This window comes from Triticum urartu, chromosome 3 (assembly GCF_003073215.2).
Source record: "Triticum urartu cultivar G1812 chromosome 3, Tu2.1, whole genome shotgun sequence".
NCBI lineage: Eukaryota > Viridiplantae > Streptophyta > Magnoliopsida > Poales > Poaceae > Triticum > Triticum urartu.
Genome location: NC_053024.1, coordinates 46,421,513 through 46,433,860, shown reverse-complemented (window position 1 = coordinate 46,433,860; position 12,348 = coordinate 46,421,513). Strand labels below are relative to the sequence as shown.

Here is a 12,348-nt window from a genome sequence, read left to right as displayed (position 1 = left end):
ACCCTTATCTCTAATTAACCCTAAGACTAACGGGCTATACTGCCAGGCCAGGCCCATTACGTACTCTAACACTACACTCCACCTGGACATTCCACGTGGACATGCAGCTTGTCCTCGAGCTGCAACCTAACCGACTTATAACCATGACTCGACGCAACACAAACCTGACACCTAAAAACAAGCCTTTTACATATCGGCTTGTTTTATTACTCTCAACCGGAAATGGACTAGGACACTTTATTTTGGACCCCAGAACATAAAGTGGACACCATCCGCACGCCGGATATGCACGTGTGCAGCCACCTGGATCCCATGAACACCATCTGGACAAAAGAAGTGTATGTGTATGGCCACCTGGAAGTGGTCGCAAGAGCGACTAGCAGAGGCGCTCTCACGGCGGCCGGCGGTGGAACGCAGTGGTGCTACGCGGTGCGCTCCTGTCGGTGACACCATGCCTTCTCCCCGCCGGACGGCTGTTGGTCTGCACCGCATAGAGAGAGTGGAGGGCTTTCGATGGAGAATGGCGAGGAGGGGTGCGCCCTCCCAACCGCTGATGTCGCTGCCCGTGGGGAAAACAACATGCCCGCCGTCCGTGGGGAAAACCGCATGCCCAAGATCCCGGACGTAGCGGATGAGATCAAGGTCCTTTGCGCAACGAAGCGCAATTTGAAGGAGTGGCAGCTGCAGACCACGCATCTCCCGCACGCCGACGCGCTAGGAGGCCGCGCGCAGCAGCCTGCAGCCTCACTACCGCTGACACGTGGCGGGTAGCGATCCAAACCGGAAGCGGTGATGGCGGGAACTTGATCTGCTGAATGGGGACGCCTTGGGACGGCAGCGGCACTGATGGGAACGAGGTCGTCGCGGTCCCGTCGTAGGGCATCCCATACTGGTACGATATGACGGGCGTCGTGGTCGCGTCCGAGGGCAGCAGCGGGGGGGGGGGAGGGTAGCTGTTGTTGGTGTGGCGGCGGCGGAGGTGGCTGCTAGGGATGCGGCTGGGGCACATAGGGCCTGACGAGGAAGGCCCTGATGCCCGTCACGGCCTGCCGTAACTCCAGGATTGCGGCTGTCATATGCTCCGGGGTAAGGACGAGGGCGGACGGCGCCGGGGCAGAGAGTGCAATCGCCCCTGAGGACACCAGCACGCCCAATGCCGGCGCGCCTGCTGTGTGGGGCAGTAGCGCCGATGAAGACGCTGGTGGCGGCAGGTAGGTGTGCGGCGGCGGCGGGTGGAAAGAACTCGGTGGATGGCTGGACATGATCGAATCCGGGAAAGCTGATACCAGATTGTTATGACACTGCTAGAAGGAGGGCGCGAGAGGGCCGACCGGGGGCCGGGCAAGATGAAAGGGATTCCCTTCTTAATTCTTACTTGATTAGATTGGTACATCTCCTCTCCTTATATAGAGAGGTTTACTTGACTCCTGAGTAAGGCTTATTTGACCCCTAAATAAGCGACCCTTATCTCTAATTAACTCTAAGACTAACGGGCTATACCACCGGTCCAGGCCCATTACGTACTCTAACAACCAGCAACCATGAAGCTTTGGATGTCTTATTACATGTCCAACGGGAACATATATATGGTACTGGAAGGTCTTTGTATTTTTTCCTTTTCTTCTCAAGTCAAACTTATTGGGTCGCTTACGTTGTCTATGCGAATAGTATTTGTATTGACGTCTCGTTCAATGTTCAGCAGTGTGCAATGGCGTTCTTCCCGTTCGATCATCGCCACCCAGTGCCTGAAACCTGAAAGGCACAGTCAACAATGCAGCCTTAAGTTCCGTTCTTACTGATGACACTACAAGGCTTGGGGTTGAGGGAGTTGCTTGCCTCAAAGGCTTTATGATTCACAAATCAAAATAGCCGACGACGAATGTTTTATAAAGTAGTAAAACTTTTCCCAAAATTCTAACACGACTGAACCCGCTGCACGCTTTGCCTATTTCATGACAAGCTGTTAGTAGTTGGCCATTAGGTGCACCAAACATCTTGACCAAAGACAAGCGGGTAAGGTCAACTGGATTCGTCGTATACTATTAGAATTTTGCCGATTACGATTTGTGATAATAGCCAGACTCTTCCCAGTCCGTCCCCTTTGTCCTTGCTTTCTTTTTTCTCTGTTATTATCAAAAAGTTGAACTGATCCTTGTTTTGATCATGCCACTCGTCATGGCATGACCAAACTACACTGCCACAGTATGAGTTACCACACCGAGAGAGCAACACTATCATCAGTCTTGCTACACCACCATCTTCTTTAACAGGAAAAATGTAAGACCTTGTTGTCTTAAGTTCTATTTTTGCTGATGATATTACATGACCTGGGACAAAAGGAAGCTGCTTGCTACCTACACCATACATAATACATAATACACAATACACAATGCACATAATACCCATCATTCACTTTAGCAGCTTAGATGTAAGGTTTCATGTAGCGTGACAAGAATTTGACGGAGAGAACGCCCTCCTGAGTTCAGTGCCCATGGTCCTAGAAGGACAAAACTCGAACATTTGCGTGCTCAGCGGCAATAGTTGGGGCGGCAGCTAATGACCTGGAAGTGAGAGTGTGCCAAACCTTGTCCATAACGTCCCATTTTTCCTGAAAGAACATATGTACCTTTGATTTCTTTTTCCAGCTACGTTTAGAGCATGTAGGATCCAAAATAAGGGCTTTCCCAGAAAATATCTGCCATGCTTCCTTAACCATCCTGCGAAACAGAACAGAAAAAACTTGTTATGTTTATTCGAACAAATAGCGTGCTGAAGATAAGAAATGAGCATGACTGTTTGCATGTATCATTTAGCTCAAAGCCTGCAAACTAGCACACCTCATTCCTTTTGTTTTTACTATCTTATCTTCATCAAAGACAAAGGGTGTTTTTACTGTCAAACTGTTATGGAAGAAAATCCTGTGAACACATGTGGACAAATAGATTCAAGTTTTGCTATTTAGCAATGGACCTAAGAAAAACAATTTTACAAAACTGAAGTCATGTTAAGATCCACACCAGACATAGAGTATATGGAAGTTGGAACTGTTTTTGCTTGACTTCAGATCAAACCCAAGTTTGTTAAGAGCCAGACTAGAGAATATGATAGTTAAACTGTCAGTTTAGACCGGCTTCACATTGGTCCCAAAAATCATGTTAGATCCTGTAGGAACAGCTTTGTCTGACTTCGATCCATCTTCTTTAAATAGTGTTTGTCGAAATTATAAGTTGTTCTATTGACAACTTGTTTCCAAAAGGTATCAGGAATACCGTTCTCATTGATGTCCTCTCATTGAACATTGACTTGGCCATCTCAACAACTACTGGCTTAATTACGTCTTGTGACACCATTCTATTGATCACTGCATGATTCTGTCAACTTTCTCTGATTTTCACTCGGCACAAACCATTTTCCTTCGAGAAACCGCATAAGATCATTGTGCATTTTGCATCACTTCAGATAAACTTAGAAACTCTATTAAAATCCGACAAGATTCATGGCTAAATGTTGTGTTTTATGTTGGCACATATTTGCACCAAATCACTCGAATTTAGTGGCCTTGCTTATGTATAGACTCAATGATGTCAATATTGTCTACACCAAGTTTGTATAAAGCATATATATTCTGTGATAAACCACATAAGAATTTTTTCCAGCAAATTCAGAATTAATAAAAGTAGAAGTTTTGAATCAAAAGCAGGAAATTTACCAAACACGAGGAAAACCAAAACAAAAGAAAAACATAAGGAACTGTGAAGTGTGAACTCTCTAAAAAGGTATAATTTAGAGAACTGCAGAAGATCAAATCTAAATGTTCTTTTATGCATGGTTTATTTTGACCTGAAAATGACACTTTGACAAAAAAGTTGTGTTGGTTTGGCACCACGGACAAGGCACAAAGCGGCAAGGGAACCAATCATGATCACCTAATGCTACCCTTCTTATGTTGATCACCTCCTTAGCAAGGTACTTTCTTCGTCCCATAATATAAGAGCGTTTTTTACACTAGCTAGTGTAGTATCAAAACAATTTTATATTATGAGACAGAGGGAGCTGAAGCGTGCCCTCTGCTTGTTATTCAGTATCTAAATGCGATTTGACAGGATAATTGATATCCTCTAGGTTGGCTATCATAGTTCTCGCTGATTGCTGTCTAGACTAGTTGACGGTTGAGTTTGTCACTTGTATACATATACACGTGAGGATATACTTGTTTCCTTTATCTTTTTATAAAAACTAAACACAAGAAGCCAAATATCCACCCTAGAGATGCATTAATCTATTTGGGGGTGTCCGGTCGCGTGGACAAAAATTACATGGTGTCCAACGGAATCTCCGGCTCAGTTGTCCACATATATATTTCACCGAACGGGTTGTCGATGTTGAAAGCAACCGGCCGGGGTGATATGCTGCTGCTTAGGTTGGCCGGCGGGCACGCTTGGTGATCAGTTGTTGCCGCCCAGGCATCTGGACAGTTGTATGAGAAGACAAGTACGACGGGAGACAAGCATAAAAACCCTCTGTGCTGATGGTGAGCCAAGACTAAAAAATATGTATAGGTGCAAGTAAACATTTTTCTTTTCAATAAACGACTTGATATTGCTGTGAAAAGTATAAAGTTCCGTTTATGAAAATAATTTAAACTAGTAGTATACATATATTATATATATATATAAGTATAATAAGGTGAAGGAATGGACGGACACTTGCCTTGCCTTCCCGGAACAGGAAGAAGGCGTAGAATCCTCCTCCGACGGCGGCGGCGGCCATGGCCCAAACGAGGATCTGCACGGGCAGCGGCATGATAGCCGCGACTTTATAGCTCAGAACGGCCGTGAGCATGGTGGTGAGGACCCAGACGGCCACCTTGAGCCTGCGTCTCGCCGGCGAGCCGGGCGCGGCGCTCTCGAACCTCCTGTGGCAGTAGAAGAGCAGTACGAGGTCGAGGTAGGAGAAGGCGACGAAGCCGACCGCGGCCGGGTCGCCCTTGGACCTGTGGATCGCCATGGCCGAGTTGACGGTGAGGAAGGCGATGCCGAGCCAGGAGACGGCGCCGACGGGGCCGTGGCGCAGCTCCTCGGCCGGCATCTTTGCTGCGTCGGTAGCGGTCGTCACGCGCGTCAGTAGCGGTGGTAGGCACAGCGCAATGAGCGACGACTCTTCCTTCGCTCGCCAATGTCCATCTCCAGTGTGCGTATGTATATACCAATACTAAATGGCTCGCTGGTGTTGCGTGGATGGTGACGGAAAGGGACGGCGACTTGGGAAAACTTTGGGCCGAGCTGAACCATTTGAAACTCACACGTTGACAGGATCGATGACATGGAGGCTGCTGCTATTACGTGGAAGCAACCGTTCCTACTCCCCTGGCCGCATTACGTTACATGAGATTAATATAAGGCTAGTCATAGTGAGAGTAATTTAGCCAGTAACATAACGCACTTAAAGAAAATTTTGCTTATGTGGCAAAGAGTTAGACTAGTCACAATGGAAGTAACTTGACTAGTAACATCACACATTTCAATACAAGATTGCTTATATGGCAGCTAATTAATGAGGAGAGAGGGTTTGTGGTAACTTATGTAGTTACTATAACATCACATATTTCAAGGCATAATGAGTCTATAGCCTAATAAATGAACTCTTTCATGATACCACTTACTTCCTCCGTCCGGGTTTATTAGGCCTCTCAGCAACAATAGTACGTCTCGACTTATAAGGCCCTTCTAAATAATTTTCTTGGAATCAAACTCATTCAGTTCCAGAGGACCGAGGGAAATTAACTAGCCCATTGCATGCGGCGACCTAAACAGACGCATGCGCTTCTCCTAGTCTTTAGATTGGCCATGCTAGCGGCCATGCATCAGCATGCGCGTGAACTCTGGGCTGCTGGCTGGATTACCTAGAGTGTGCATTAAATTACGTGGCTACCGAAACGTACGTCACAATTAAACACTGGAAATTTTCACCTTAATCAAGGCCAGTTACTAGGTTCCTTGGTCCTGTCAATCTTGTCTCCGGACCCAATAAACTCGGACGGAGGGAGTATATGTTACTCCCTCCTTTCCGGTTTATAGGGCTCAATTCAAAAATCTCACCAACCAAGGTAGATGGTGAGTGGTGGAATACTTTATGTAATTTGCAAAAGCACCCAATTAATGCTCTAGTTTTCCTAAAAATTTATGTTTACCAATGTATTAATTGCAATGCATATATGCATAAAGTACATGCATTGGTCAATTTTCTCTTAATACTTGTATGCAATTATTTAATACACCTTGGAATCTGAACTTGTGATGAGGAACAATCAAATTGAGCCTTATAAAATGAAAAAACTAAGATTTTGAGATAAGCCCTATAAACCGAAAAGGAGGGAGTACTATCCACTATGAAGGTAGTAACATAGATTAATAACATCGACAAGTTACTACTTTATGTTACTCCCCACTATGCGCAGTCTTAATAAGAAGGGGTAACATAATATATTACTGTAATGTAACACTTCTCAATACAATATAAGTTTACAAGCTAATAAATAAAAGCATTTATAATACTAGTATCATGTTACTTTACACTATAAAGATGATAATTTAGACTAATGTCATATGCATGACACTAGCATAAATTACTACTCACTATGACCAGACTGATCGGAGTGGTATGATAATGGGAAGCCACTGGACTCCGCTCCACGGGGACCCACGGCATCCACGTGACGCGGCCAACAGCGACATGAGCGGGACGGAAGACTGGTCCATTAGCGCGTTCCAAAGACTTTTTTCTGATGGATGGGAGGAAAGGTCACCGGGCGTGAAAACACATTGCAATCTTTGAATGGTAACGTCCGAACCCGCGTCTAGCCATCGCCATCGTTATGAACCGGAACATTCCTACAGGCCTGCACATCTTCTTTGCCTACTTCTACTTGGATGGACATGCTGCCGTGCCTCTTAACCAGCGGCATTGAGAGCATCTAAACCCACATATGACAAAAATGATTCCTCGTATGTTCATGAACGCATCCGGACGTGTTCGTGGAGAGGGCCCAGTTAGCGCAACTCCAACGCCCCGACGCATTTTATCCACGCGCGTCCGTTTGAGTCGAAACGGACAGAAATAGCGGCCTAATGTGCCAATGCGCCCACGACCGATTTCCGGCCCAAATTTGGTCCAGGTCTGCATCGGCACGGACGCGCGTGATACCCACTCTTGTCCTTCCCTGGCCCGCCATACAGTGGCACATTCACCCCATTTCTCCCTCTCTCCCAAAACTCTCCCACCATCTCGCCCTCCCGTCCACTCGCCATGGCTGACGCGCCAACCCCCCCCCCCCCCCCCCCCCCCCCCCCCCCCCCCCCCCCCCCCCCCCCCCCCCCCCCCCCCCCCCCCCCCCCCCCCGCTGTTGTCCCCGTCTGCACGGTCAACAACGTGTCCGACAAGCCCCGCTCCGTCCGCAAGAAGCGGCCCAAGAAGGAGCAGATGTAGGAGGAGCGGGCCATACAGTCGGCGAAGAGGGCTGTATCGATGAAGGTTCAGGCAGATAGATTGGAAGTCGTCGCTGCGGCCGCACAACAGAGGCCACTATGGCGGCGAATAAGGCCCTCGTCACCAAGACCACACAACAGGTTCGGGCGGGGCCGGCCGGACAACACGCCTCTAGCCGACCCCAACGCAGGAAAAGTTGACAAAAATCGTGTCCGTTTGCGGCAGCGTGTTGGAGTTGCCCTTATCCCTCATTTTGCGTCGGTGCAATCGTGTACCTCAGATTTCATACCTCAAATCTATACTACACATACAACACAAAATCTACACACTACATAGATAACCGAAAACTAGCGTATACTACTCGTCGTCAGAGATCTAGACGACCTCCATGCCGGCAGTGCCGGACGAAACGGCCTCCTGGTCCATGGCCGCCGCCCGCTACTCCATCTCCTCATCAGACCCCATGTCCATGAAGAGTGCGTCATTCGTTGCCCATGCCTTATGGAGGAAGCGGCAGTTTCCTCCACCTCCGCCTCCGAGCGAATGGAGTCGAGGATGTCCTGTTGCTCTACTGCCTCCTTCGCTTGGGTGACCTCAAACTCCGTCAACACGTCTGGCATGGCGAAGCCCGCAGCCAGAGGCATTGGATCTTCCTCGCCTTCGTCCTCTTCCTCCTCCTTCGGCCCCGCGTCCTCCATGATCGCGTCCGGTGCCTGCTCCTCCTCCGACTCTGGCGAGTCCTGAGGCAGGCTGTCTGCAATCCAAGCTTTGTGCCTAGTCCGGATCTCCTCAAGGAGCTCCAAATGCCACTCCAGAGTGAGCATGGCTTATGTGGTGATCCGTTGCCGGGCCATGACGACTGGGGGATGGCAAGCGAATTGGACGACGGCGACACGGAGGGGAGGGAGAGGGTGGAAATGGGATGGACTAGGTTTGGGTTGCCGCCGTCCGGCTTAAGTAGCTGGATTTGGCCCCTTGAGAGGCGTGCTAGAGCGGCGTTCTCACTAGACTGTTTGTGTTCTGACGTATGCCCATGTGGGTCCTTGTTCTGGCCATCACTCCGACGTGACGGACGCGCCCGAGCACGGCCGAGCCCTCCTGCCTCCTCATATCCACCCCAGATATGTGCTGGATATGATGGGGGTGGGGTAGCCAAGACGTATAGGGCCGGTATGAGGAGTCCTGCCGGGTCCGGATTTTGTGACCGATCACTGATCGGGCTATCCGTCCAGACATATAGGGGCCGTTTGAAGAGCCCGGCTGTCGATGCTCTAACATCGGTGGCCATAGAAATTCTTTCTCAGGGTCTGTTTGATTCGTACTACAATTCTAAAAATGCACGAAAATTAGAACGTCATAACCATCTGCATCCTATATAATTTTGATTTGTCTGATCATGCACAAGAAAAAAATTAAAGAGCTTTTCCTAAAAATGTAGAATGGATGTTAAAATAATACATGTCCACATTGGATACGCCATGTTGCTCGCAAAGGTCGCCATCTCCTGTTAAGTACTCCATAGTACTCCCTCCGTTTCTAAATATTTGTCTTTCTAGTCATTTCAACAAGTGACTACATACGGAGCAAAATGAGTGAATCCACACTCTAAAATATGTCTACATACATCCGTATGTAGTAGTCATTTGAAATGTCTAGAAAAACAAATATTTAGGAACGGAGGGAGTAGTAGTTGAAATCATCAACTGCGTGATTAGCACTTCCTGCGTGATTTTCTTAGAGAAAAGATCATTACAGTCCTGCTTATATAAGGAGTAGGCAGTTCAAGATAGCATCGTCCATCCAACACCAAAAGGTAGGTAGAATCAAAATACAACTCAGCCTATTCTTTAGCGCCTTCCCATCACGGCATCACCATTCCAGGTTCCTTGTCATGTTCTGAATCTTGCCTTGCGCCACCACCAATTGCTCCTTACGCTCGGCCGGCCGGAAGAAGCTCGACCGGAAGAGACGGCATCCACTGCGAAATACAAGTAATTGTTTTATAAGTTATATGCAATGGAATACTGAGTAGGGTGTTTTGGAGCTCGGCCTCCATAGAGGCCGATTTTTTTTATAAAAAATAAATAAATCAAAATTCAAACTTCTCAGTTTCAAAAAAATCTGATTATTTTTAGTACAAGTATGCAAGGACGTGATGTGTATGGGTGTAAAATTTCACGATGAAATACCTTGCAATGTGAGCTGTGCAAAAGAAACAAAATCATGGACTTTAAAGATGAATAGTGCATGTACTAAAAAGCTGCAGATTTTTTTTTGTGTAGCCCTCATTTTAACGTATTTCGTTCTGAAAATTTACACACTTGTACATCTTGTCTCTAAGTAGATGTGTATTTAAAAAAAAATAATTCTTGAAACATACAAACATGAATTTGATCATTTCAAATTCGGCCTCCATGGAAGCCGAGCTCCATTCAACATTTTCATGGAATACTAGCATTCATGTTGTTGTCAAAGACTGTAGCTTTCCTACAAGTCCAGATCAACCAAAACAAAAGCCCCCAAAATGGCTCATCCAACATCTAAATGGCGCGTCCATTTGTTTTCACTTGATAGTAATTGTCCAAATTGAAGCCTAGATGTTTTTCCTTTTTACGGGATCTTTTGGCATCCTTCACTTTTATCTAATGGAATATTTGCTTGAAGATATTGTGAATTAATTCACTTTTTGTCGTACTAGAACTAAATATCCCATCAATTGTTTTTCACTTAATGATTAGGATTTTAACAGATTGTACGCATTGTTTTTTTACTTAATCACCCTATTGGATCTAGATGTCACAATTGCTGATTTTCACTTAATTGTAATTGTCTTAGATCTAAACATCACATCCATTGTCTTTTTAGTTAATCGTAATGGTGCACCAAACTAATAGTCTAGGCTTTGCCTTTCGATGAGACATAATTTTGTGAAATTCATGATCCCCAAGGGTTCTATTGAAGAGTACTATATGTGGGAGTACTATATGTGGATTGCCTGGCCCTTTCCATCAATTCGGACTTTTTGTTGTGTTGGCTAGTGCATGAAGCTTAACAGGTTCAACCTCCAGAGCAGGATCAGTCTTGAATCCTTATCTATTCGAAGTACAAGAGCTGAGTAACTGAAAAGAAATGAGCCAAGCTGGATTGGTAGATTACTAACGAGTGACCAACAAAAGAAACATACTACTCCCTCTGTTTCACAATGTAAGTTCATTTGGCTTTGTTCTAAGCCAATCCATTTTAACTTTCACCAAGTTTATAGAAGAGACTACCAACATGTGCAACACCAAATACATATAATATAAAAATATATTTGATAATGCATCTAATAATACTAGTTTGGTGTTGCATATGTTGATACTTTCTTTTAAACGGCTGACTTGAGAGAAAACTGAAGGAACTTACACTGTGAAACAAAAGGACTACATCACAAGGATGATATAAACGTGCAACATGCCAGGTATGTGAAAATGTGGTGTATGAAAGGTAAAATATGGAACATGCAGCGTGACAACAGTAATACATATTTTGCTTCCCACAGTGAAGAATGTAGTACCAAAATATAGCACCTGGCGGGGCCATGAACTCACCTATTACGAAGATGCCGAGTGGCATTTGGACCAGAAATATACCACAAAATCTGCCACCATACATAGCAGCAAAATTTATCTACCGTTCTCTTAATTCATTTTCTTACAGTATATATTTAGAAAGGAAAATCTCAAGTTGTCAACCTGAGAACCCACAGGTTTTTCATTATAGTTTCCACATAGCGTCAGGCCACTCTAGTACCATTTCAGCTCATAGCAGGCAGTTGACGATGGGTGCCCATTTGCTCTTCTCTGCAAATAAAGCTTTTCTTCTAATTATATAAGAGGTCTAGATCGCAAGTTTGTTCTTGGAAACATATATAATCATGCATCGACCCGCAGAAGCTGATCCCACATTCATTGATTTTTTCCAGATTACAACTAGACAATTTGGTGATTCTTGACTTACCATGTGACTTCAAGCATTCACCTTTCTTTTATTCCGGTGCATGGACATGGTGTGCAGAGTGCAGAGAGTGCAGAGTGCAGAGTGCGTCATCGAAGAAGGTTGACACTGCAGGAGTAGCAAGGCTTCAAAATATATCCAGGACCACTGCAATGATAATAGCAAATATTGCCGCAGCAAATGTTGCCTTCGCAGTCCAATCGAGTACGGTGGTAGCTGCAGCGAGGCCGACACTGGTCAAGTCTGGCTTGATGGTGGCCACCGTGAGAGCAAAGCCGGACATAAAAGCTGAGGTGAATAATATGGTGCAGGCCTTGAGAGATTCAGCCTTCCCATGAAGGAACCCTCCAAAGATGGCGATGATTGCTGTAAAAGACCACATTGTGATCTTGTGCCCCATCTCTGCCTTCCACTTGAGGCGTGCCTTTTGGTAGTCACTCGGGTTGCTGTCCTGGGCTGTTGTACGGCCAACACAGTGCTCCTTGAAAATGTGGACAGCCGCCGCAAAAACCCAAGGGGCGAATGCTGCGAAGATGGAGAACTCAACTATATCGAAAGCCACTGCAAGAACTGCACAGGCTAGCAGCAAATGAATGAAGATAATCGCTAGTGACATGCATTTGATGATGCATCCCCTGACAAGGTACTGGAGATCAACATGCATTTGATGAGTCCCTGCCCCAGCAACTCCAGTGGATCTCGAAGAGTGCTTGTCAGTTAAAGATCAAAATATTTTCCTGGCTTCTATTAGACGATAGAGTTAGCACCAGAAATGACGGAAAAGATAATTCATCTATCAGACCACACATGTATCATCTGCGGATCTGCCTAGAGAACATCGAAGAAATACACATGGGTTTATTCTGG

General features: G+C 46.0%; 2 protein-coding genes across 2 annotated transcripts; both read right to left on the bottom strand.

The window, feature by feature from the left end:
• Window positions 1–2,223: 2,223 nt before the first annotated feature.
• On the bottom strand, window positions 2,224–5,193 carry LOC125542687. Its single transcript, XM_048705826.1, has 2 exons — window positions 4,711–5,193; window positions 2,224–2,717 (listed from the first exon to the last, which is right to left on the bottom strand). Exons 1-2 carry the CDS (start codon window positions 5,086–5,088, stop codon window positions 2,709–2,711), a joined length of 387 nt encoding a protein of 128 aa, XP_048561783.1. The 5' UTR covers window positions 5,089–5,193; the 3' UTR covers window positions 2,224–2,708.
• A 5,876-nt stretch (window positions 5,194–11,069) lies between these two features.
• Window positions 11,070–12,145, bottom strand: LOC125546616. The gene has a single exon (XM_048710804.1). The coding sequence runs from the start codon at window positions 12,143–12,145 to the stop codon at window positions 11,609–11,611; it is 537 nt and encodes a 178-aa protein (XP_048566761.1). The 3' UTR covers window positions 11,070–11,608.
• Between the last annotated feature and the right edge of the window lie 203 nt (window positions 12,146–12,348).

Coding starts and splice junctions, on each gene's coding strand:
- LOC125542687 (XM_048705826.1), bottom strand. CDS start 5,088: ATGCCGGCCGAGGAGCTGCGCCACGGCCCCGTCGGCGCCGTCTCCTGG.
- LOC125546616 (XM_048710804.1), bottom strand. CDS start 12,145: ATGCATGTTGATCTCCAGTACCTTGTCAGGGGATGCATCATCAAATGC.